Here is a 24,464-nt window from a genome sequence, read left to right as displayed (position 1 = left end):
ATCAGCTTCTTCTCTGGGCATTGTGCCTCTCCAGTCTCCCACCGCTCCCTTTGTGTGGCCAACAAGCCATTTCTGCCACCTGCCTGCTTTGGCCCTGACACGGGTCTGCAACTCCCCTTTGCTTTCATTAACACCTCCTTGAGCTCCCTCCCCCTTCCCTCCACCTCTTGGCTTGGCCCCCACCTCCCCACCCCCACCACAGACATCACCACAGCAACCAGTTCCAACCAGGTTCCAATGAGCATCCAGCTACTTCAATCTGCAAAGAGGCACCTGCCAATATTCCCTGCCTGCCCATGAGGCCTCGCTACCCTCTTGTTCCTGCAGTGAGTCCTGTCCCCTCTCTGCTGCACAGATGGGCCCCAAGGCCACTGACTCATCATGTCCTTTCCTATAGTTACATGACATGTGCAGAGCTCAAGGTGGGGTCCCAGACCACGTCTACTCACCACAAACCCTAACTTCCTGTCAGCCACATAGATACATGCACACACACACACACACACACACACGCATACACACATACATGACACACAAACATGCATGCCTCTGGGTACAGACACAAGCATGTACTCACACACACCACGTTCACACATACATACGAGCCAGCGGGCAGGCATTCACAGAGACACGCACATTCAGGCGCACACAGGCACATGCGTGAAATCCTAGGTCAATTCTTTGTCCTCTTCCACATTTTCTCAATTCATCCCAACAGCCCCACCTACCCCTTTAGAGGCAGAAAAATATCGTCTGGTGTGACCCAGAATTGGCTCTGTCCCCCTTTATTGATGGGCCTCCTCACCCTCTGTCTCTCATCTTCCTGTATCTTTAGCAGCTGGCTTTCTGCTCTTTATGAGGCAGACGGGAGTTCTAAGTCCCTGGTGAGATTTCAAGGTGGGGAAGTAAAGCCGGTCCTCTGAGGGAAGGGCCACCTGCAAGATAGGAACTTGAGGTTCTTCTGACCGGATAAGAGCACAGACGCTGTGCACACCTGTGGGTCTATGCTGACTATGCCTGATGCCAGTGCCCATAGCTGTCCTGGCATCTGCCAGTCAATACTCCTGGGTGCCCAGCCCCAGGTCTCACCCAAGAGTGGAAACCACGAAGTGCACACACATACTCATGTACACCTCTACCTGGAGATTTCAGTGTAAGCCCTGCCTTGAAAAACTTAAATCACCTCCAGTGTTAGAATTTGCTGAAAGACAGGAGCTGGAAAGGCTTCCGGGGGTGGAGGCAGAGGAACTAGTAGGCGGTTTCTATGACAGTGGCCCGTGGCCCTCAGGAAGCACAGGGACACCGCTGTCTCACAATGGGCAGTGCCCAGGAGACAAAGCAGGATAAGGAACCATTCTAGGGAAAAAGCTAGAACACTGGAGCCTCAGCGAGAGTGTGTATGGCTGATCCTAGGTCCTCCACTTATTGATTGGAGCTTGGGCCAGTTCCCTGAAACTCAGTGTTCCCATCTAAGCAATGGGAACAGCACTGCTCCTCCCAGGAGAAGCTCCCAGTGAGGGATGTGTGGAGATGTGCCAGGAAGCTGTAATGTGCCGTTTCAGTGGGAGATGGTAGTAATAACAACCATGAAAATAATAACAGCGGCCGTAAAAAGATAAGCTTTCATTATCTGGGAAATTCATTTATGTGGAACAACTCATTTTTCGAGCAGACTGAGGAGATGAGGCGTGACAGTATTATGATTTTTTTTCTTTAAAGTGCTTTTAACTGAGCCCAAAGAGGTGTTCAGGTGGCTTCCAGCTGACTCAAGAGGGAGCCTGCCTCTGCCTCACACCCCTCCCGTGCACGCCAAGCCACGTTTCGCCCCCCACCTCACCTTGTCCCGCATCCTCAGTTTGGAGCTCCACTTTGACCGTGTCCCCCCAGATGGGGGCTATGGTGGGCTCTGTGGTCACAGACGTGACTGCTTTGGCATTCTGGTCCTTCACATCCTCAGATGTGGTTTCCCTGGGGAGGGGAGGAGCAGGCTGAGTCAGAGGAAGGGTGTCCTGCCTGCTGCTCACCCCTTCTAGACACATTGTCCATAAATCTGAGCAAAGGGTGGACAGAGAATGGAGAGCTCCCTCCCAGGCAGACACACTCTTGTCATCCCAGGCCCAGGGGACGCCAGGTCTCTCTCCTTGGCTGCCCTGACCGCCTGGGGGACCACCCTGTCTCTCCGGCCACCGCTGAGGCCTTCACGTGGACTCAGGCACCCGAGGCCAAGGGTGGGGATGGGAATGGGGGTAGACTCCTTGCCTGTCTGACTTCCTGCCCTCTGCCTTGGCAGGGTTCCCCAGCAGGCGCCTGTGTGCATAGACTCCCCATCCTGACTCTCTTCTCTAGGTTCTGTTCAGTGGGAGGAAGTCTCTGGGCAGGGCGGCTGTGTGGTGCCCGCCTGGCTGGCTTCTCCTTTGACCTTCGTTTCCCTAAGCTGCTGGCCCAACTCCCAAGGCTCGGCCCAGCTTCCTGGGCTCTGAACCTTTTCAACGGAGCACATGCACACTACTGCCTTTTGCAGCACCCACTTCGTGCAGGGCCCTGGGCTGGACACTTAGAGCTGGGCACGGGGCAAGGCAGGGGGTCGGTGAGGGGTTGTGCAGGGCCAGCCTGTCCAAGGAGAGGTGGGATCTTGGGCCCTCTGCTTCCCAGTGCATCCCACAGGTATCTGACACTTATGTCCCTGAGCTCCCGAGCCATCAAACAGTTCAGCAAGAGAGTTAATACTTCTTCTGTTGAGGAGGTTATTATGTTGGGGCTGTAAATAGCGCTGCTACATTAACTGCAGCAATCATGGGTGAGGAACCATCCCAGAGAGCCTGGAGCAGGGGGAGCCACGCCATGTACTCAGGAGGGGGAGGTGCTGTGCACCAATGGTTCCCCAGGCAGAAGCACAGATGGTGTCCTCACCAGCCTTGGCCCTACCCCGGAGGCCCCCAAAGGGAGTGTGGCGCAGGCGAGCTGGCCCAGAAACTCAGAGCCAAAGTGCCCCATATGGTAGCTAAATCAGCCTGTGGCCTTCCCAGCCCACCCTGTTCTTCCCCTCCAGGAAGGCTTCAGAGCCCCCTGGTCCTCACTGCTCCCTCTGGCCTCTGGACTTGAGTGACACAGCAGCCTGGATCTTTGCTCCCCAATTGTCTACAGGACTCCTGCGGACACCCATTCTTGTAAGAGTCCTGTCTCCAAGCTCCAGGGCTCAGCTGGAGATTCCTCTCTGCTTCAGCTGAGAGACAGTGTGGCCTGGTGATGACGACAGGGTCCCTGGAGTTCCTAATCGCAGCTCTGCCCCTTATTAGCTGTGTGACTTTGTCAAGGTACGTGCTCTTGTGGTACGTTACTTCCTTCACTGTAAAATGGGGTTGATAATGCAGGGTGGTTGTGGGCATGAGATGAATTCATGTGTGTAAAGTAGTTGATGTGTTGTTAAGTATCATGATGGTGCTAATCATCATAATCGTTTTAATTGCCCTTTTAATCATCATAATTGTTTTAATTGGCCTGGTGTCCCCCCATCTTGACCCCAACTCTGGGTCTACCTCTGAGGATCTCGGGCTGCTGTGGCCAAGGTATGGAGTCCTGGGGAGAGGACAGGCTTCGGAGCCACACACAACTGGGTCTGAGGCCGCAGTTACCTCTTGACCAGGCCACCTGCCCTCTCTGAGCCTCAGTTTCCTCCTCTGTAGGTGGGATCTCCCTCCCAGGGTGGTTATAAGGACCGGGAAGAAAGCATGTTAAGCTCTTGGCACACAGAAGGCCCCAGTTCATGTTATTCCCTCATTTATGACACAAGCTGGGTGTTTCTCAAAAGTCGCTGACCCAGGGCAGCCTGGCAGGGGCAGGGGAGCACCGAGAGAGGGCTGGGATGATGAGGGGCGTGCCTCCCAGACTCAGCCCTGGTCCAGACACTTCGTCTCTGCACACCTGCGAAGAAGGCCCCTCTGGCCCGGGGCTGTGAAGGAGGCTGCCAGGCTGGAGAGGAGAAGGCATCAAGGCTGGCAGGGATTGGAGCTCCCTGCCTCCTGACTTGCTAACCTCCGCTAACTCAGGGGTACCGTCTGAGCCCCTCCTCCTGCCCCTCTGTGCCTTACACTCTATGTAAGGATGAGGTCAGTCCTCTACACCCCAAACATCTGACCTGCTCCTGCATGGACACCCAGTATCTTGTGTCCTGGGGGCTACCCAGTGCTCAGAGCAGACAGACTGAGGGTGAGCAAGGGACCTGAACCACAAGCAGTGCAGTGACAGAATGCAGGTCGGAACCCATGACCTGTACTTGCCAGCCTGTCTCCCTCTTGCCGGCAGGAGGGATTCCAGGTGGAAAGAGATGGGGAAGGACAATGGACAAGGCCAAGGGAGCCTGCTGGCGCTGACGCTGCTCAGGCATAGAAGGGGTTAAGCAAGCATCCCTTTCCTCCCTTCTCTCACCAGGAGAGGTCTGTCAGAGCTAGGTGAGTGGAGATGAAATAACTCAGGAGGGGTGAGGCCCCAGGGGAAGGAGGGAGGCTTTTAGCAGGTGGAGGGAGGCTGTCAGGGTAATGGCTTTTCCTGGCACAGCTGACTCCTTCAGGCCTTGATGCTATTCTAGAAACTACAGATCTAGAGGGGTGAAGGGGGCCAGTTCACTCCTTGCTCCTAGTTCCCACTCTGCACCTCTCAGCTGGGCACATGGAAGGCGAGGTTGTAGGACCCCTGGCCCGTGATGGGGCTCAGGTCTCCCAGGGAAGCTTCCGAGCCCAGGGGACCTCTCCAGGACCTGCCTCCATATAGCTTACTATAAGAGCGGGATCCTCCCTCCGATCCTTAGAGTCCTGGCCTGGCTCTCGCAGGCAGGCCCTGGGGGAGCTGCTGGGTGCTTCAGGCTGGGAGCCTGCTGTCAGGGGCTTAGACTTAATCCAGTCATGGGAGGAGCAGTCATACCAGGATGGAACTGGGGTTGGGTTCAGGGGTACAGTTTAGCAATCCTGGGTCCTAAGCTGCCAAGAAACAGAAACCCCTCCCTACCAGGCCCACCCCCCAGCGCACTGGAGGGGTATGTGTGTGTTTGATAAAGCTGCCAGGAGGCCCTTGGGCTCCCACCCAAGCAGGGGGTGGGGGCCAGGCCCAAGCACATCTGTGAGTGGGAGGGAAGAAGCCGGATTTTTTGCTTTCCTTCTCCACTGTCACCAAGGGAGACCGTTGTCTGGCCCCAGAGGCCGTCGGTGAGGTGAGCAGTGGGAAAGTACAGGGCACTGATGGGGTGGTGAGTACAGGCTCCTGAGCCATTCCCCCGCCCTCCACCCATCCTCTGAAATGCCCTCTAGAGCATGTATACCTCTAGGGGTGGGGGGTGTGCCATTGTCCCTGCTCCAGGAAGGCTCCCCTGACCAGCCCCTCCACCAGCCCGTGCACGTGTGTGTGTGCACGGACACACAGGCTTCCCCAGGGAGGTCTGTGTGCCACACATTACCCCATCTCCATATCCTCCTTCACGTACCAGCCCTCAAGCTGCCTCCCAGTTCTCTAAGCCCACCCCCTGCACTTGCCCTGCCTGTCTGCTTGGTCTCCCACACTCCTCAAGGTGTCAGAGCATGAACAAATGTCAAAGTCTGGCCTTGACAGGGTCCAGGGCTTTGGAAGCTCAGGATGCAGACCACCTGCTTGTCCTGAGTGTTGATCCCAGGGCAGCCCCTTAGGGTATCAGGGGGAAAGGGAGGACCCTAATGTGGATCTGTTCTGGCTGCAGGGGTCCTGGCTAGGCAGGACCCGGAATCCTGGAAGACCAGAAGGATGTTCCCAGAAGCCCCAAGGAAGGAGATGCTTGGGCAGAATGAAGATGGACGAAGGGCAGAACCTTTACATAGATGGATGGGAGAATAAGAGGCCTTGTAATCTTTTGACCGGGTCCTCCACAACCCTATCACTTGCTCACCTGGGAAACTTAGAGGCAGGTGAGGAAACAGGTTCAGACTAAGATTCCTTAAGGCCAGATGCCCAGTGTGTCATGACTGGACCCCATTCTGTCCTGAGAAGGCAGCGCAGTTCCCCTCTACTTGCACTCTCCATGTCAGCCTCTGGGCCAGGAAGGCCAGCCTCCCCATCCCCCAGAAGTCTGAGGCAGCCAGACTCCCAGGCATGGACCACCTTCCATCCCTGGAGGGCACAAAAAAAAACAATGACCTGTCCCCTGCCCAGGTCTCCAGCCTTATGCAACAGGGGTAGAATGGGAGAGTTGGCCCCTACAGAGGTGGTCACCTGAATGGGGTGGTCAAAGGCTGGATTCTTGGGTTTGTGACCCTGCCTGGGCTGGACTGGGGAGGCAAGGTTTCCTGGAGGATGCAGGGCTTGAACAGACAGAGAGGAGAACCTTTCCAATCGGAGGATAGAGCCTGAGGCTTTGAGGAGCCGTGAACAGGTCTGGGGAGGGCATGGCTGGCTGACCCAGGGTCAGTGTGTTGGGACATGGGTTGGGGTAGTCAGAGACAACAGGGAGGCTTGTGGTCCTCCCTGACCTCGTGCCTTTTCCAGCCCTCTTCTCTCCACACGCATGTGCATTGTCCTCTGAGGCCAGACAGGAAGGAGGAGAAAGCCCTGCCTTCTTACCTCTGGCCTTGGCCAGGCTCCCCTGGGATTGCTGGGCAAGAAGGCTTCCTCAAAAGAGGAGCTAAGACCCCAGGCAGGAATGTCTGGTCTGAAGCTCCTTTCTCTCCCCCTCCCACTGTACCAGACAATAGCCCATCACCATCAACATCCCCCCTCCATGTGTGCCCCCCACCCAGCCCCCAGTACAGCTGGTTCTTATGGATTTTGAGCTCTTGGGAGGATGCCACTTGAGGCATAAGAAGGGCTGTTATTCTCAGCAAAGCAATGGCTCTCATCCTGGGTTTCATTTATTAATTGGACTCTAATGAACCATCACTAATTGCTGATGGTGCTACACCACTATAGGTGGGCCTCGATTTAAGGAACAACCGACTCTGGAGCACTGGAGGCCAGCCAACTCCCCGTCCACATGGGCATGGCTGCTCCCCCCCCACCCCCACCCTGTACCTTCCCACAGGGGGCGGGTGCTGCCCTGGAAATCAGAAACAAGCACTCCGGTAGAGGGAAAATTCTTTCTACAAAACAAGAATTCTGCTCCTCACTTTCCTACCCATACTTCATCTGAAATAATTCCATTGTTCTCAGGGGAGCCCCTCAGGGTCAACCACGCACCCCTCTCCATGCTCAGGGAGGCAGCAGGGCAGGGGGATTCGGTCCATACAACCCAGGGCAAAACCTCACCCCACAGAATTTTGTGATGGGTGCAAATGCAAAGCCAGACTCAAGCTCCAGTCTGTTGGGCATGGTCATACCCTGCATCCTCTCCCAGGGAGGATTTCCTGGTTTTCTAGGGAAAACTTTTCTCTCCATGGAAGCAGGAGGTGGTGCATGGGCAAGTGTTATCTGCCAGCCTCTGGAGTGTCCAGCTGCGGTCAACCCTGTGGCCTAGCTTGGCGAGGGGCCCAGAGAAACATCTTCTTAGGAAGGGAGAGGGTACAGCTGGCTAGGAAATACCATGGCCCTACGGGATGAAATGATAGTCCCTTGGCAAGGTATAGGCCTGGGTGAAACAGCCCTGGGAGGTCTCTCCATGACTTGAGATCCTTCTTGATCACTCTGAACACCCCCTCTCTGAGTATCAACTTCTCATGGATGTAGCCTTAGCACAGGAGGAATGTGGACAGACATATAGGTGAACTTCCCAACCTCAGGAGAATGACCTGAATCACTCTCATTCTTGTCTCTGGCCTAACTTGTATGGTGTATGGTCCACATTCTGAGTCTGGCATCTCAGACATAGAGCCCTGCCTCCTGCCCCCTTCTCAAGAGACCAGCCTTCCCGAGGGGCCCAAATACCCAAGTGCTGGCTGGGGTCTGGAGCCTGCTCAGTCGCCCTCTGCCTTGGGAGACTGTGGGCAAAGGACAGGTGGGTATTATCTGTTTAGTACCCCCACCACACACACACACACACACACACACACACACACACACACACGCTAGGTGAGCCCCTCAAGGGCTTGTCTTGTCACTGCTGAAGCTGTTTCCAGTTCCCACCTAGGCACAGTGGGACCCAGCAAGTGTTTACTGAATGGGGGAAGGTGTGGAAGAACCTTCCTTTCCTCTCCAGCTCTGCTAGGCCAGGCCCCTGGCCCAGACTGCTGGGAACCTGCTCTAATCTGGGGCAGCTTCTCAGTACTGCCTCAGAAGCAGCTGTCGGGCTGGGACGAGGGTTCAGATCTCAAGTTCTAAGCCCAAGTACATCCTCAAAGGGAGGGAAGCAGAGCCCAGCTGCGGGGACTGGGCTCCCCGAAGGCCCTGGGGCCCCAGGGCCGGATCCTGGGTCTGGTTTTCCTGCCACACTGACATCCTAAGGGCCCCCAGTCATAGTCACAGGCTGGCCCCAAGCCCTGCTTCTCCAACACCCCCAGGGCACCCTAGCATGTACACGGCACTTTCCACAGGCCCCAGAGCTGCCCGAAAGTCAGGCAACAGGTCACAGGGAGGGAGATACAGGACAATCAACCTCTCTCCCCACTCAGGGCCAGCAAATCTGCCCCTACCTTTGTTTGGGGGCAGCCACCGCCTGCCCTCCCCAGGGATAAAACCCCACAGCCTCCTGAGCATTTCTGGGCCAGTCATGCTGAAGGCCGGAGAGAGTGGATTAGTGTTCAGGCTCACAGGCTGTGGGTTTGAGTCTCAGCCCTACCGACTGCATGGGCTCATCCTTTAAACATCTCTGAGCTCAAGACAGTGTTCCATATCTCACAGGATTCTGGATGGATGGTGAGCCCCAGAGGGGCAGGGGGGAAGGGGACGAGAAGGCCAGTTTGGGAAGGCTGAGTCTGAGGTGGAGTATACATCGGCTGGTGGGTCCATGGGGCTACAGGGCAGGAGAGAGGACTGGGCTGGAGCTAGACATTCCTGGACCTTCAGGAAGGGGCTTGGGGGTGGCCTGGGATGAGGGAGATCTTCAGGGAGTGGGGGGCAATGAGGGATCCAGGGAGATGCCAAGGACTAGACAGGGAGCACCAACATTGACCGGGTATGGGGTGAAAGGATCCCACAGAGGAGTGGCCAGAGAGAAGAGGGAATCAAAGGGGGCTCGTCCTGGAAGCGAAGAAAGAGGGGGCTTCAGGAAGGGGGATGTGCCTCTGAGACACATATAGAGAGTGGGTCCCCACGGGGAGGCCCCTGGGAGAAGAGGACAGCTGGCCAAGTTGGAGGCTGAGTCTGAATGGGTGGAGGGATCAGGAGAAGACATGACGCGAGGCCCAGAGATTCAGCCGCGCAGAGGTGTTTGGTCTGTGTGTAGAAACTGGCTAATTTCACACAACAATGTGGATTTCTGACTTCTCATGAAAAACAGAGACAGCCCACAACCCAAGCCTACAGTCCTCCACGGCAGGAACCTGAGGGGCTGACTGGGGGCTGCTTCCCCGAAGGAGCCCTGCGCTCTTGACTTGGTCTCACACACTGGCTGCTTTCAGCATCTGTGGAGCCGGCTCCTCAGGCCTGAAGGCACTGACTTTGCTGCCCCCGGTGCCCCTCCCTCTGATGGAAGCTCACTGCGTGTAGGGAGACAGCACAAGGGCAGGAGGAGCTGAACTGGACCCCAAGCCCCAGTTCCCTGCCCGGTAGCCTGCCTCCCTCTTTGATGGATGCCAGACCATGCAGCATCTGACCTGGAAGCCTGAGGTGGGAAGCAAGGGGCACAGAAGCCAGTCAAAGCCCCAAGGGGGGACCCCACTTCCTGGCCATCTGTGATGCCCCGGAGGCAGGGGTGGGGGAAGGAGGGGCCCTGTCAGCAGCTTTGCCCGTGCTTAGAAATAAGCAGCCGAGACAGCCTGTGTGTTATACAATGAGGACACCAGGAAAGCTCCCCACTGGCCTGCCTCGTTGCCTGAAATCTCCCCATTAAAACTTGCTTCTCTTGGTAAGCATTGGCCTCTTGGGCTGCCCTCCAGGATTCCAGTGCCTCTGCAGAAGAGCTCATGCTTTTTGGGTCTGAATAAGTGTTTCGGGCATGAGAAGGACCTCAGGGGCCCCGCATGGCGGTGATAGGGGAACATCTGGAAAGATCCTTAATGGCTTCAGTCTGGCTTGCGGGGGGGGGGGGGGGGAGGGCGGGGGACGGTCTCAGGCAACCCTCCCCTTTTAACCACTGACACCAGCTGTGTTTACAGCTCTGGGATACAAGGCCGTTCTCACTGAACAAAAATTCTGAGGCTCTGAGCCTCAAGGGACTGACATCATTTGGAGAAGGTGTGGAGAGGTCTGGCCACACCATAGGCTGGGGACTCTGCAGGGGAGATAAGACCCGAGATTCTCAGGCCTCTCCAGGGCCTTCTCCCCCATGCTGTGCCTTTTCCCACAAGCATCCTGCTGGAAGGGAAGGAACCTTGGCCTCTACCAGAGAGAGTCACTAGTGGCCAAACAGAGACACTTATCTTTATCTGCTCCATTCTTACTGGCCAACCAGACAAGTCCCTTCACTTCCCTGGGTCTTGACCTCTTTGGCCATCACATGGGGCTAATGCAACCTGCCTGCCAGGGCTGCTGTATTAGAGCCAGGGTGCAGAAGAACCGAGCTCTGCGTGAGCTCAGCGTGGGCCACCATCAGCAAATGGGGGCTGCTTTTTTCCTGGCACTGTCCCATGCTCACTGTCACTGTGTGTATTTTTGTTATTTTTGCTGAGCCCAGCCCTCTGGCTGCTGAGACAAGCTCACGGGTCACCTATGAGTCATGCCAGGCCTCCACCCACTCTGCCCAAATCCCTGCCCTCTGGAGCCTTTGGCCAAGGCTCACAGCCAGGCAGGGGGAAGGTGTGGGCAATCCAGATCCCAGGAAGGGTCTTCAGACTGCTCACTGGATCTTCTCTGGAAGTCTGGGTTAGGACCCTGAGGCCAACACCCCTTCTAAGAGGGGCAACCACTGCATGAGGATCAAGTCAGGGAGTGAGGTTGAAAAAGCTTTTAGATTTTGGAATCCTGGATCCTGGCTTGGGTATGCACTATAGTTCTGTGACTCTGGCCACCTCACAGAAATCTGCTGAGCCCTTAGTGACCTCATCTGCAAAATGGGGATAGTATTTTACCTAGCTCAAAGGACTAAGTGATGATTAAATTATGGGAAGCACATACATACCACACACACACGCATTCCTAGCATATTTGCCAAATACATGGTGGGCACTTGGTAAATATGACCTTTAACCTTCTCCTACGAGGACCTTACACAATTGTCTTACTTTCAGTACTTTCTCCAATTAGTCACTAGGGTCAGAGCTCTGTCTGTGGCCAGGGTAGGGGCCCAGTGTGTGATTAGGGCTCAGTCTATGACCGGAGTCAGGGCTCAGCGTATGACCAAGGTCAGTCTCAGTCTGGGACCAGGGTCAGGGCTCTCAGGCTCACCCAAGAAAACCAAAGATCCTCCAAATATGACTCACTGGCTCTGACCTGTGCTCTGCCCCGCCCACTGTGGCTCCGGCCAAGCCTTCCCCCACGTGCACAGAGGAAGCAGCCCTTCCCCTCCCTGTCCTGGCTCCAGCCCTGTTCCTTAGCTCTGGGCAGCAGGCGGTCAGAGCAGCCACTGCCAACTGGCAACCCAGCCACCAATCCTTTGGCCGAGGGTTAGAACCCCACAGGATGTCTCCTGGCTGGCCCCTTCCCCAGACCCTGCCTGTGAGGGCACCCCCCCACCTGTTAGGGCCACTGCCTTCCTGGTCCCTGCTGGGCTCTGACTGGCAGGTCTCTCTGTGCCAGGCCAGGAGGCAGGTGTTGGGCACTGCTCAGGCTCAGATCGGTCAGGGGAGACCTGGGGCCCGGGCACTGGCCCAGCAGACCTGGACTTGGAATCTGTCTTGCATGTACAGCTGGGGCTCTTGTTGTCTCTTAAGAACGGACACTATTTCCCAGGCCAGAGCACGAATCAGCTTGGCAAGCCTTGAAACAGCACAGAGACCAGAATAGACATCCTGGCCACGGGAAGACTAAGACTCAGAGAGGGACAGGGACTACCCTGTCAGGGGCAGTGAGCCAGATTCTGGGGTTTCCTGATCCCATTCTCACTTTTCTCCACTGCCCCACCGCTTTCTTCTGACAGATCTTCCATGCCCACCGTGGGCACTGGGGGTAACCTTTACTCTGTGTCATACTTCACACCTGTCAGCATCTCCTACTGGCTCCCCATCCCTACAGCCCTCTGAGGCAGCTTCCTAGGAGAGGCATTTGAGCAACGAGAGGACAAGGAGCCTTCCCAAAGTCACAGAGCAAGCTAGAAATGGGGCCGGATTCATTCAACAGTTATTGACAGCCTCCTATGCTCCGGGTGCTGTGTTAAATAGTAGGGATAGAATGGGGAGCAATACAGACCTGGTGGTCACTTGTTGAACTAGAGGGCCACTATGGGGGTAGGTTCGAGAAAGAGTAAGCCAGGAATCCCATGAAAGCACATCAAACTTGTGAGGCCAGCTGTGACACTGCAGAAGTAAAAGGTCCCAGGGAGGCGTGGAATGTAGGAAACTTTGGCCTGGTCTGGGAGGTCAGGGGGGACCTCCTGGAGGAGGTGATTTAGCTGGGATCCAAAGAGGGGAGGGGAAGGGAGAATGTTCTGGGGGAGGGATCCTGAAAGGCGTAGGGAGAGAGGAAACAGGGTCTGCTCAGAGAACTGAGAGATAGACACGTGGTACAGCTGGAGCGAAGAAAGGGAGATGGGAGTCATGCTGCTGGGGATCTGGAGGGGGCCGCAAGGACCCAACCTTGCTGGGTCTAGAATCCTCTTTACCCTGGGAGCAGTGAGAACCCTTGGGGTTTGAAGATGGGTAAGATCAGATGTGCTAAGAAGAGAAAAGTGCAGAAGCTTAAGGTGGGGCGAGCCGGCAGAGAGAAGCAGCCAGATTTCAGATACAGGAGACACATTTACAGGACTCGGGAATGGAGTGGGCGGGGGGGGGGGGGGACGTTGGGGTGAGGGGAGGAATATGACTACTGACAGCAGGATGAGGATGTTATGCAGACAGTACAGAGGAAGAGGACGACCAAGGGTTGAAACCTGGGACAGGCTAGCATCTGGAAAGATGAGATGCCCAGCGGACGTAATGGGGTCAAGCACAGCCGTCATTTTAGAGAAAGCTATTTCAGAGGAGTAGAGGGGTCAGACTGGAAGCAGGTCAATGGCTCAGATGGAAAGAGTTGGAACCACAAGATGAGCCACGTGGACTTCTTGGTCTGGGTCAATCATGGCGAGAGGTGTGCTCTATTATACTAGATCGGCTTGAGGCTGGAGCCTGCACAGGAGTGAAGTGACCAAGCCCCCAGCTAGGGAGTCCCCATCATTAGACCTGAGTTCTCTTCAGCTCCCCACTAATGGGCTGAATGAGTAAATGCCTCCGGGGTACGCTTAGGCCTGTGCTTTAACTCCTACTCCACCATTGTCTCCGCAGGTCGGCCTGCTGGGGATGCAACAGACCCAGAGAGAGGGCGGAACTAGGCAGGGACAGGAAGCCCCAGAGGTGAGACCCCTAGGGATGGCAGAGAGCAGGAGGCTCAGCCAGGAGACCAAGCTGAGGGCACCAGAAACACAGGCATGAGAATGATGAGAAAAAGTGTTTTGAAAGACTATGGAAGATCAATATTATTAATATATATTAAATATATACCCTATATACTTTAAGCATTGCAATATTCATCGTGAGAGGAAGGAACGCTTCGGGGGACTGGCTTCTCATGCCTGTGGTCTGCTTTGTTAATGGCGTATGTGGAATCAGACATCCAGGGCACATCAGATTCTTCCCAGGGCTTCTGGCTTCTGAGGGTCTGGGTCGTCCCTTTGGGGTTCCTGCCTGGGGCTGGGGGCTCGCTGCGAAAGCCTCTTTCAGGTTCCTGACAGCTGGGCCTTCCTTCTCAGAAGCCCTCCCTTCTGCTGTCATTTGCATCTCATTAGCACTCCCGGGGCTGGTGGCGGCTCAGCCGCCAGGAGCCCTGGAACGCCCCGGAACGCGGGGCCGCAGGCTCGGCCGGGCTCTGCTCCCTGCCCCCTCCCTGGGTGGAGATGGGTGCAGCCATGCGCTCTCCCCGCCGCCCCCACACCCCTCACCCAGGCTCCGGCCGGCTGGGCTCCCGCCGCGCGTTCCCATGGCAACCGGGTGAAGGCGAGGGTCGCGGTGCCCGCCGCAGAGCAACGCGGCGCCCCGCTCCCCGCCCCGCCGCCCAGGCTGGCGTGGTGATAGGCAGGGCCTCAATCTCCCGAGATGATCGGCGATAATTGGTTTATGGAAATAGCTGAGGGGAGAAGGCGAGCTCCCTGCCAAGCCCACTCTCTGCCACCTGTCCCTCCTCACGGCGGAAATGGAGTTGGGGGAGGGGAGGGCCGAGGAGCTGGGTGGGTGGGTGGAAATGGGCCTTTTGAGACAAGCAAGTGTCCCACCTGTTGGTCTCCAGCACACCATCTACCCTCCTTTCAACTGTGTGGAGGTGCGGGGGTTGTTGTCATAGCTACTGGCTGGCTGTCTCCGTGGCTCCTTGATCCCTAAGTCCGCGCTCAGGCCCAGGCTGGGCGCATTGTGGGGGAAATGGAAGACCTGGGATGTGTCCTCTGGAGCCCCAGTTTGGGGAACAGAAGAACAGCCCATAACTGTAATTATGTGAAGTGTGTCAGATCAGAGTTGCCATTGCTGTGCAGCTCCAGAGAGGAGAGCTCAACTCTGGTGGCTGCCTGGAGGAGGAGGCAGTCAAGAATAAGGCTTTGAAGGTGGGATTTCAGCAGGTGTTGGGTGAGGGCTGGGGCAGGCACTCCCCCAAAGGACATGTGGGCAAAAGCCTGAGGCAGGCACTGAACTGGAATTAGCAGAGGAGGGGAGGTGTAGAGTAGCTTGTGGGGAGGCCCTGGTGGCTCCCACTGTTTACAGAGGGGCTCAGGGATGACAAGCTTGGCGGAGGGGTTACTGTGCAGTGCTTCACAACCAAGATTGAACGGATGTCCGACCTCCGTACGGAAGGTTGGCTGGATGGACACTCTGTCACCCCCTGATGCCCTCCTGGGAGAAGCGAGGCCCACAGCATGGGCAGCAGATGGCGTGGCGGGCCTCACTCGGCCACCAGGCTGGGAGAAGCGTGCAGCCTGATTGCAGCTGGCTGACGGGAGACGTGGGGTGCATTAAAGGACCAGAACTAGGGAAGTCCCTAAGATAGAAATGACCTGAGAAGTGGGGGGGGGGGGGGGGGGGCAAGGAGGAAGATGGCTGTGAGGACCTATCCCAGAATAGGGCGTGGGGGGATGGGGCACCCAGAGTCCCGGAGAGGCAGGCTCAGGCCTTCTTCCTTTGATCACCACCCCACTCCAAGCCCAGCCCAGCCCAGGCTTCTGTATCCAGGGGCCCTGCCTCCCTGAGGTCAAACTGTGGCCAAGCCCTGCCCAGCTGGCTGTGGGATCAAGGAGTGGCTCTTCCTTCCTTCCCCAGTCCTGGTGAACAGCTTCCCACGCAGCAGGGAAGATGTCAGGCCTCACGCGTACAGAGCCTCCAGCCCCTGTGTGATTCACACTTGGCTTTCCTCTCTGGGTATCACGGTCCCCGCCCCCAACCTTTGGTTGCTCACATTCCAAATATCCATCCGCTGGTTTCTGCTCACAGCCCCGCACCAGCCCCTGTCCCTACTCCCGGCACCACTTACACTACCACGTATGGCCACGGCTCAGAGCCATCCTTGCAGGTGGGTAGGTTGGTGGCCCCGTGGAGAGTGACCATGATGGTCTCCTTATTAGGGGGAGACAGGTGGCTGGTGACAGATTCCACACTCTGTGAGGTGTTCAGGGGCTCCTCTGGGCTCTCAGTGACCTGTGGAGAGAGCCAGGGCTGAGTGGCCTCTTCCCGGTGGTCCCCTGCCCTTACTGCCTCCTTAGAACTCCAGTCCCTCACCGATCCCCTCCCCACCAAGTGCCTTTCCCTTTGTCATCCACCCACCCCCACCCAGTTTGGTCAAAGGGCACTTGCCTTTGACCCCCATCTTCTCCCTACCTCTGTCCCACACCACAGGTCTGCCCCAGTCCGTGATCACTTCCTGCGGAGGGAGACAGGGCTTCATCTCTCAAGTCCAGTCTCACTGCTAAAACCTTTGCTTTTGTGGGTGCCCTTGCCTCTAATTCCTAAATCCCACCTGCAGCTAGCCTTCTCCCTCGGTCTCTCCCGTAACCTCAGCCCAGTCCATCTGTCACCTTAGGTCCTTCCTGTGCACAGCCCCTTACAGTTTACAAAGTTCATCCACATCCATGGAGTCACCCAAGGCATTAATGAAAAGGGACGAACGTGTCTGTCCCAGATGCCCCTCTCTCTTCTCCCCAGAGAACCCTGCAGACCAGGAAGGAGTGGCACCTGCCTGCACATGGCGCCCCCTAGGCTGGCTGCCCCAAGCGGACACACATGTGGGAGCTCACCAGCTCACCAGCTTGTGACTCAGGGCCTGAAGGACCATGGTATTCAGTGAGAGCTGCTGAGAGGAGACAGAAGCAGCGGCCGGGCAATCAGGAAAGGCTGCTGGGAAGAGGAGGACCTGAAGGGTTGGGACCTTTTATCTAGAAACTTTGCATGAGGCACCTGGGTGGCTCAGTCGGTTGGGTGTCCGACTTTGGCTCAGGTGATGATCTCACAGTGGTGAGTTTGAGCCCCGTGTCAGGCTCTGTGCTGACAGCTCAGAGCCTGGAGCCTGCTTCAGATTCTGTGTCGCTCCCTCTCTGCCCCTCCTCTGCTTGTGTTCTCTCTCTCTCTCAAAAATAAACATTAAAAAAAAAAAAAAATAGCAAGTTCAGTCTGTCAGACCCTGACAGGGGGCAGGCCCTGGTAGGGGGATCCCCTGGCTCAGTCCTGATGAGCACCGAGCGTCAGCAGAGCTGGGTTTAAACCAGCTCTGCTCCTCAACACCATGGACCCGAAGCCCCGTCATGCTGAGAGTCAGTTTCCCCAATGGGACAATGTGGGCTTGGACCAGCCTATTTGGAAGCTGCCCTGCTTCCTGTGTGAGGGCCCCAGTTCCCCACACATTGTCTGCTCCCACCTTGAGCCTGAGGGTTCTGGGCGCAGTGACTCCTGGCTCTCAGAAGCCTCTGGGCAGAGGGAAAGGGAAGGGCCTGAGGACTTTGACGCCTCTTAACGTCATTCCGTTCTGATGATAGTGGCGGGGTGAACATTACATGAGCCCTGACAGCATGGCCTACCAGCCCTGCCTTCAAACCATGTCTAGGGGGCCCCTGGGTGGCTCAGTCCGCTAAGTGTCCAACTTCGGCTCAGGTCATGATCTCAGGGTTCATGAGTTCGAGCCCCACATCTGGCTCTGCGCTGACAGCTCGGAGCCTGCTTAGGATCCTTGCCTCCCTCTCTCTCTGCCCCTCCTCCACTCGCGTGCACTCTCTCTCTCAAAAATAAACATTAAAAAAAACAAAACAAAACTCATGAAACCATGTCCAGACTCTGACCCCTTCTGCATGCCTGACTGTTTCCTTTCTGGCACTCCCTCCACCCTGCCCATCTCACAGAGCAGCCAGAGTGATCCTTTACAGATTTCAATCAGACCAGATCTGTCACTGCTCAAAACAGTGGCTCCCTGTTTCCTTCAGAGCTTCGCTGGCCCATCAGGACCTACACACTCTGGCCCAGGAAACCGACCTCGCCTCATGCCCCTGGGCGTCTTGCCCACTGGCTCCAGCCCCGCTGGCCTCTGGGTGGTTTCTTGCACATCCCAAGCTGGCTCCCATCTTCAAGCCTTTGTCTGGGTGGGTCCCTCTTCCCCTGTATGTCCATCCCTGTGGCTTGTTCCCTCACTTCCTACAGATCTGATGTTAACACAAAGGCCTTCTTGGTACAATCTGTGGTCCTTGACTAACAAGATGACTAATTAGGAGGTGAGAAACCCCTAGCCCCAGAAGTGCCAGCTCTACAGAGAGACCCCTCCTTCTGCCTGAGGAAGGCCCCCTCCGCAGGACCCAGGGGGCGCCTATCACCATCTGCAGAGGTGTTGAGAGTTATCCTCCCCCCTCTCCCCCTCTCCCCTGCCAGGCCATGATGGGAGGAGGGGAGGGAGGTCAATGTGCAGAAAGAACCCCTACCAGAAGGAAGGGGACGGGGAGGGGGGAAACAGGCTCAGTGTCACCTCTCGCCTCATAGGTCAGAGATACTGCCTTCCCAATGTCCCACCCTCACTGTGTGCCCCCCGTAACCCACTCCACTCTCCATCAGGCTTAGTCTTTTGGTTTAGTGCCAGGGGAGCAAGACCAGCGACCTGGAGTGTCCAGAAATGTAGGTTTCAGTCCAGGTCTGCCCCAGCTCCCAGTGGGGTCTTACTTTTCCCACCTGGTCAGTGGGGATATCTGGAATGGTTTTGTAATCTTCCCTGTGGAAGGCCTAAGGTTCTGCAGTGAGGTCAGGAGGGGTGACTAACATGTCTCTCCATCACCCTGATGCCCAGGAGAAGCCCAAGATGGTGGCCCCCTCCCCCTTGTTTCTGTGGGGGTACAGGGCCTGTCCCCAGCCTCCTATGGCCCCCAGAAGTGAGGACCCAGCATCACGGTAGCCCCACAGCCCAACCAGTGATTCTGCAGACCAGGCCCATGAGTTGTGTCCTCTCTCTGTCCCCTACTGCCTCTATGCCTCCCCTTGTGGGACAGCCTTCTGGGAAATACAGCTTCCAGGAGGCTGGACAAAAACTGCTCGTGCTTCACTTCTGGGCATGAGGCCAGATGCCAGGCTGGCGCCTCCTGGTGAGGGCCGCAGGCATGTGCCGCTGGGCAGGCTGGGCCCAGGGCCAGGGAGGCCTGGAGCGGGGACTGTGGGCCAACCTCTCAGCCTTCCCCTTCCTACCTCTGGAAGGACAATCTGCAGGCTTCCCTCGGAGCTGTGTCTGCATCAGGACCAAAGTCCCCCCTCACCCGGATTCCGGTTCCCCAGCTGTATCTTAAGGGCTTTGAGTTAAAAAATGGCCTTTCATGTTCCTTCTAGTTTCAGCATCTAAACTTGCTTGGGAGTTACAATGGCCACTGGAGGGCCCTCTCCTAGGTGGGGAATCAGGCTCAGGGAGACCAAAGCCCTTGTGTCTGGGCCCTCGGCTTTGCTAGCAGGCAGAGTGGGAAGTGGGATGGGGTCTGTGTCTCCACCTTGTGAGGTCTCTGCTCTGCCCTGTTAGTGTTTTCTGGACATGCTGAGCTTTCTCTGGGCCACAACGTATACGCCCTCGGGCTCATGACCCAAGTAGCCAGTACTTGTTAGTAAGTACTAGCCATGGGAGTTGTGGCGTTTGGACAAGGGAAGACTCTTTCGAAGATGCCGCAAAAATCAGAAATCATAAAGAAAAGACTGATCGCTCGGATTACATTAACAATCCACACCAACTTCTATGATAGCCTCCAATTCACCACAGTCCAGAGAAAAAACAAATAGGAGAAAATATCTGCAATATATATAAAGGGATGAATATCTCCAATACACAGAGATCTGGAAGCATCACCACAATAAAAAAGACATGAATAGAAGCTTCACAAAAGAGGAAATAGGAATATGTAATACTATATGTACATAATATGAACATTCTTACAGGAGATTCTACCCAGTCATTAAAAATGTTCCACAAATTATGAATTAAACAAAACAAATCCGGGGCACCTGGGTGGCTCAGTTGGTTAAACGTCTCGCTTTGGTTTCAGTTCAGGTCATGATCTCATGGTTCGTGAGTTCAAATCCCAAGTCGGGCTCTGTGCTGACAGTGCGGAGCCTGCTCGGGATTCTCTCTCCCTCTCTCACTGCCCCTCCCCCGCTTGCACACACTCTCTCACACACTCTCTTTTTAAATAAGCATTAAAAAAAATAAATCAAACAAATCCATTTCCTTCTCAGGGCTCCTACGAATGCTCCTTGGATCCCCAAACCCAGTTTGGGTGGGTGGGTGGGAATGAGCTTCAGGACCAGCTGGCAGCTTAAGGCCTCTAGGTCAGGCCAGCCTGGTGCCTGGTCCTGAGTGTGTGACATTCAAGAAAGTAGCTTAAAGGGTAGAGTCAAGGGGAGGAGCCAGCTTTGGGTAGAGAACACCAGGAACCCCAGACACCAAAGTCGAGGGTAATAAAGTAGAAACCACAGTGGGGCACCTGTAGCTATTTGGTTTGAGTCTAACAGCAAGAGAGGGTGTTCCCAACTTAGCAAGTACCTGGTGCCTTTGGTCTTAGCTCATTCTGCCACCCCAGTTGGTACTTGGCACAGTCGAGGCCATAGGCTCAGCCTTGCCAGTTAGCAGGAGACAAGGGAGGCCTCATATTGAACAGTCTGCATTTCACCACTCAGAGATTTTAGTCCCCTCCTGGCAAGGTCTTGCTGTTCTGTCACAGATATTTATTAAGCACCTACTATGTGTCAGGCACTGTTCTGAATTCTGGGGATACAGCAGTGATCAAAACCAACAAGAAGCCCTTCTTTCTAGGAGTTGGAGCATCTGCGGCCTGGGGCAGGGGTCTGGGCCAGGGCTGGAAGGGTGGAGAATGGTGGAGCATTGGCAGTCCCAGGGCAGCAGTGTGGGAATCTCCCAGAAGATCCTGGAGGGGGATGGTTGAGGCATCTCAGTAGGGTCTCTGCGCCTTTGTGACAACACAGCAAAAACTCCTTTCCAGGCTATGTGGGGGCAGGGGTACTATACCCATTCAAGCCACATTTTTCTCTGGGTCATGGGGATACAAGACAGAAACAACCAGGTAAGGGTACCAGGAGCTGATAACACCTGCAAACACACCGAATTCAGATCCCACGTGGCCCCAGAGTACAGTATGCCTACCTTGGAAGAACACCGAGAGACCACCTCACTCTCCATTTCACGGCTGTGAAAACTGGGACCCAGATAAGGGAAGCTTTTGTCATGATTTAGGAGCAAATAAAACAAGGGACTTTGAAGGAGAGATGAGCTCATACAGATGAATGACCCCTGCCCCTAGCCCTCACCTTTTTCTTTTTCCGTCCCATCCTCTTGGGGGCAGGAGTGTTTGGCCTTGTTTAACAATCTTGGGGACCAGTACCTGATATTGGTGGCTGACCAGGCACTGGCCCTGCCCAGCTGGCCTGGGCACCGTGGAGTCTTGGGGCTTGGCAAACAGTATAGAGCGTCAGTGGTGTCTCGGGTTGGGGGGGCATACGCTGGCTCTGGGAGCTAGATGGGGGGGAAACGGTGGGGGGTTGGAGATGGCAAGGTGGGGGGCAGCCTGGAACTTTCTCAGAAGTGAGACATTCTTGGAGTGGAGGTGTCCTCAGGGCTCTGGGCTGTGACCAGCTGGGTAGGGGTCAGCAACGGAAACAATCGGTTCTTTGTACCCCCAGGAAGGTAAAGACAGGGGTGGGTGGCCCTTTCTCTGCCAAGACCTGGAAAAGCTGTGAGCTTGTCCACCCAGCTGGGTCACCTGGGCAACACTGTGTGACGTCATAGGGCAGAGCAGAAGCCACATGGGTATAATCCAGGTATAGTGGGGCGGGGGAGCAGAAGCCCTTCTCCCTATTTTTGGAGGTGGGTCCTGCCTGCTCTCTGGCATCCAGTCCTCACCCTCCCTGCTTTTGAGACCCCAAACAGTCTATCAACCCGATTCACCAATGGCTCTGTATGCCCAGCCCCACTGTGGAGACCCAGATGCTACCCGCAGGAAGTTGCAACTTGATTGGTAAAAACAGTTATTTCTGTTAATGAATGTACAGCCATCCTGCCTCTTTGGGTGCCTGTGGTCTTTCGTTTGTTTCATAATAATAAACATGGGGCGCCTGGGTGGCTCAGTCGATTGAGCGTCCGACTTCGGCTCGGGTCATGATCTCGCGTTTCATGAGTTCAAGCCCTGCATCGGGCTCTGTGCTGACAGCTCAGAGCCTGGAGCCTGTTTCAGATTCTGTGTCTCCCTCTCTCTCTGCCCCTCCCCTGCTTGTGCTCTCTCTCTGTCTCTCAAAAAATGAATAAATGTTAAAAAAAAATTTTTTTTTAAATAAAAAAATAAAAAATAATAATAAACACAAAGTTCAAGAAAATGGTTCCTTCTTGGCGGCTGGGCCGGAAGGTGACAGAGAGAATGGGGAATAAGTAGATATGTTATTGTAACGTCTCTTCGATTGGGCGGTCAGCTAATGGGTGTTCATTATATTGTTGCAAATAAACTATAAATAGCTAACAACGGCCGACAAATCCAATTCTGAGCTCCACAAGAAATTATTACAAAGGTAACAATTCTTTTTATTGAGCACTTACCCTGTGCCAGACGCGGTTCCAAGTCCTTTTCCGGGCAGTGAGATGGCAGAATGAGGAGTGACTGGCCCTTGGCCTGGGGTGAGGTCTGCTCCCCGGGGAGGCTAGATGGGAACCGGGCCCCGAAACATGGTCAGAACCCTGGTCCGGCAAAGGTGAGATCTGGGGTACTGGGTGGGGTTGAGAGGTGCTGGAAAACTCCTGCGGCCTGCCTCTTTCTTCTGCCAGCTGTTTTAGAGCCCATATTGAGGGTTCTTCCCATTTTCCTGGGTCTGGGGACCAAAGCAGGCCCATCCTGGCAACAAGAGGCAGGAGCTTATGGCTTTCTGGAGGCCTCCTCCTTACCCCTCCACCCCTAGTCTAGAGAGAGGCAGGAAGGATGCAGCTGTCCCCAATTTAGAGACAAAAACCGAGGCCTCAAAAACTGAGGCCTCACCTACAATCAGAATTGGAAAGACCAGCCAAGGTCACCCAGATGGCCGGAGATGGAAGCTGGGAGTCCCACGGCCAGTTTTCTCCCTCCCAGGTCTGCTGAAGGTGGGGCCCCTGCCTCCTGGGCCCATCTCATCCCCACCAGGCAGGCGCACGGGTGGAAAGGGTCTCAGGGATGGTTCCCCAGCCACCTTACTGTGCCTCCTCCTTCCTGTTAGTCTCCAAGGCTGCAGCAGCAGACAGGGGAGGGGGGACCAGTGCTGCCTCAGTGCCTACGTGAGCCATTCACGGCCCAGTTCAGCCTTCTGCAGCAGGGCTTGAGAGAGGCCAGCAGGACACTTTGGGAGCAAAGTTTAAGGAAACCAGTGAGCACTGGTTCTCAGGGCTTGAGAGTGTTCCTGCCATCACATCTCCTCAAATTTTTACCCCAGTCCCTTCCCTGCTTCACTGTGGCCCCTCACCCCCCCCTGCATGTGGGCTCTGGGCTCTCACCCAGCTGCCCTACCAGCCATCTGAGCTTTGTACCCCTGGAGCCCTAGCCTTTGGCCTTCCTGCCTGGGAAGAAGATAAATGCACTGGTTCCAGGCGGTCTGGCTCCGGAGTGCTAGCGAGCCCTGCACACTCAGCAGCCACCAGAAGGGCCTTCCTACCACCTCATTTGTGGGCTGGCCGGCTCCCTGGGCCAAGGACCCCTGTGACACTCTTGTGCCACGCTAGCCCTACCCCCAGAACTGCTTCCTCCTGGCCAATGAGAATGCCATCAGCCTGGGACTGCATGTGGCTTTCCTACTTAACAACACCATGAACCTCACCTTTCCCTCTGCCTCCCCAGCTCCTTCTCTTGCCTCATTGCCCATCCCTGGTAAGGGGTACTCTGCCTCCCCCAGCCAAGGGAAATGAGCCTGCTCCCCAAATGCCTAGAGGCCAGCCCCAAGCTTTGATGACTCAGATTCCAGTGTGAGCAGAAGCAGGTAATGAGTGATCTCACAGCTAATAGGTAACCCTCCCCACCTCCCTCCAGGAGAGAGTACTTGGACCTGCCCTGAAGCTGGGCCAGGGGTTAAACACAGCCATTTAGGGAGCCTCCAGCTATGGAGGGCAAGCCACTGGACTGGATCTGAGGCTGGCTCTTGGGGAAGGAAAGGTCCTGCTTCCTCCTATGGCTTTGCACTGGGCTTACTGTGCAGCAGGAAGAGTCTGTGCAGACACGTGATTCACAGCTGTCCATACTTCCTCATGCTGTGTCCCAGGGCCCAGCTCCAATTGTCCCTTTAGGCCTAGATATCCCTGCATCCAGTCCAGGGAAGGGTGTCTCCCAGGGCCCGCAAACTTGGCCTTCCTTTCCCCTTAGTCCTGTCCCACACCCCTTGACATCCTCCATATTCCTCCCACCCTCCACTCTCCACCCCCATCACTTTCTCTGTATTTCGTCTGGTCCACTGCACTGGGCTTCTGGGAAAGACAAAGGATGGAGGGTGTGGGAAACTTAGCGAAGCTTATAGCTGTGTGATCTTGGTTCAGAATAGTGACCCTCTCTGAGCTTTGGTGTCCTTCCTTTTTTAATTTTTTTTTTTTTTACATTTATTCATTTTTGAGAGACAGAGAGAGACAGAGCACAGGCAGGAGAGGGGCAGAGAGAGAGGGAGACACAGAATCTGAAGTAGGCTCCCGGCTCCGAGGTTTCAGCACAGAGCCCGACGCGGGGCTCGAACTCACAAAACCGCAAGATCATGACCTGAGCCAAAGTCGGACGCTTAACTGACTGAGCCACCCAG

General features: G+C 55.6%; 1 protein-coding gene across 2 annotated transcripts in view; it reads right to left on the bottom strand.

Annotated features, from left to right (window-relative positions):
* LOC112855521 (coiled-coil domain-containing protein 33) overlaps positions 1–24,052 on the bottom strand; it is a 93,028-nt gene extending 68,976 nt beyond the window's left edge. Inside the window, exons 1-4 of one of the 2 annotated variants that reach the window (XM_086711201.1) lie at positions 20,982–21,699; positions 15,688–15,851; positions 1,838–1,968; positions 806–808 (exon numbers count right to left, since the gene is read on the bottom strand). In XM_086711201.1, coding sequence (XP_086567327.1) covers positions 806–808; positions 1,838–1,968; positions 15,688–15,851; positions 20,982–21,002 — 319 coding nt within the window. In that variant the 5' untranslated portion in view covers positions 21,003–21,699. Of the gene's footprint in view, positions 1–805; positions 809–1,837; positions 1,969–15,687; positions 15,852–20,981; positions 21,700–22,260 lie in introns of those variants that run through there. The other variant, XM_086711200.1, reaches the window with a different exon arrangement.
* Between the last annotated feature and the right edge of the window lie 412 nt (positions 24,053–24,464).

This window comes from Puma concolor, chromosome B3 (genome assembly GCF_028749965.1).
Source record: "Puma concolor isolate L17-30 chromosome B3, mPumCon1.1.hap2, whole genome shotgun sequence".
In the NCBI taxonomy this organism is placed as follows: Eukaryota; Metazoa; Chordata; class Mammalia; order Carnivora; family Felidae; genus Puma; species Puma concolor.
This window is presented reverse-complemented; position numbering and strand designations above follow the sequence as displayed.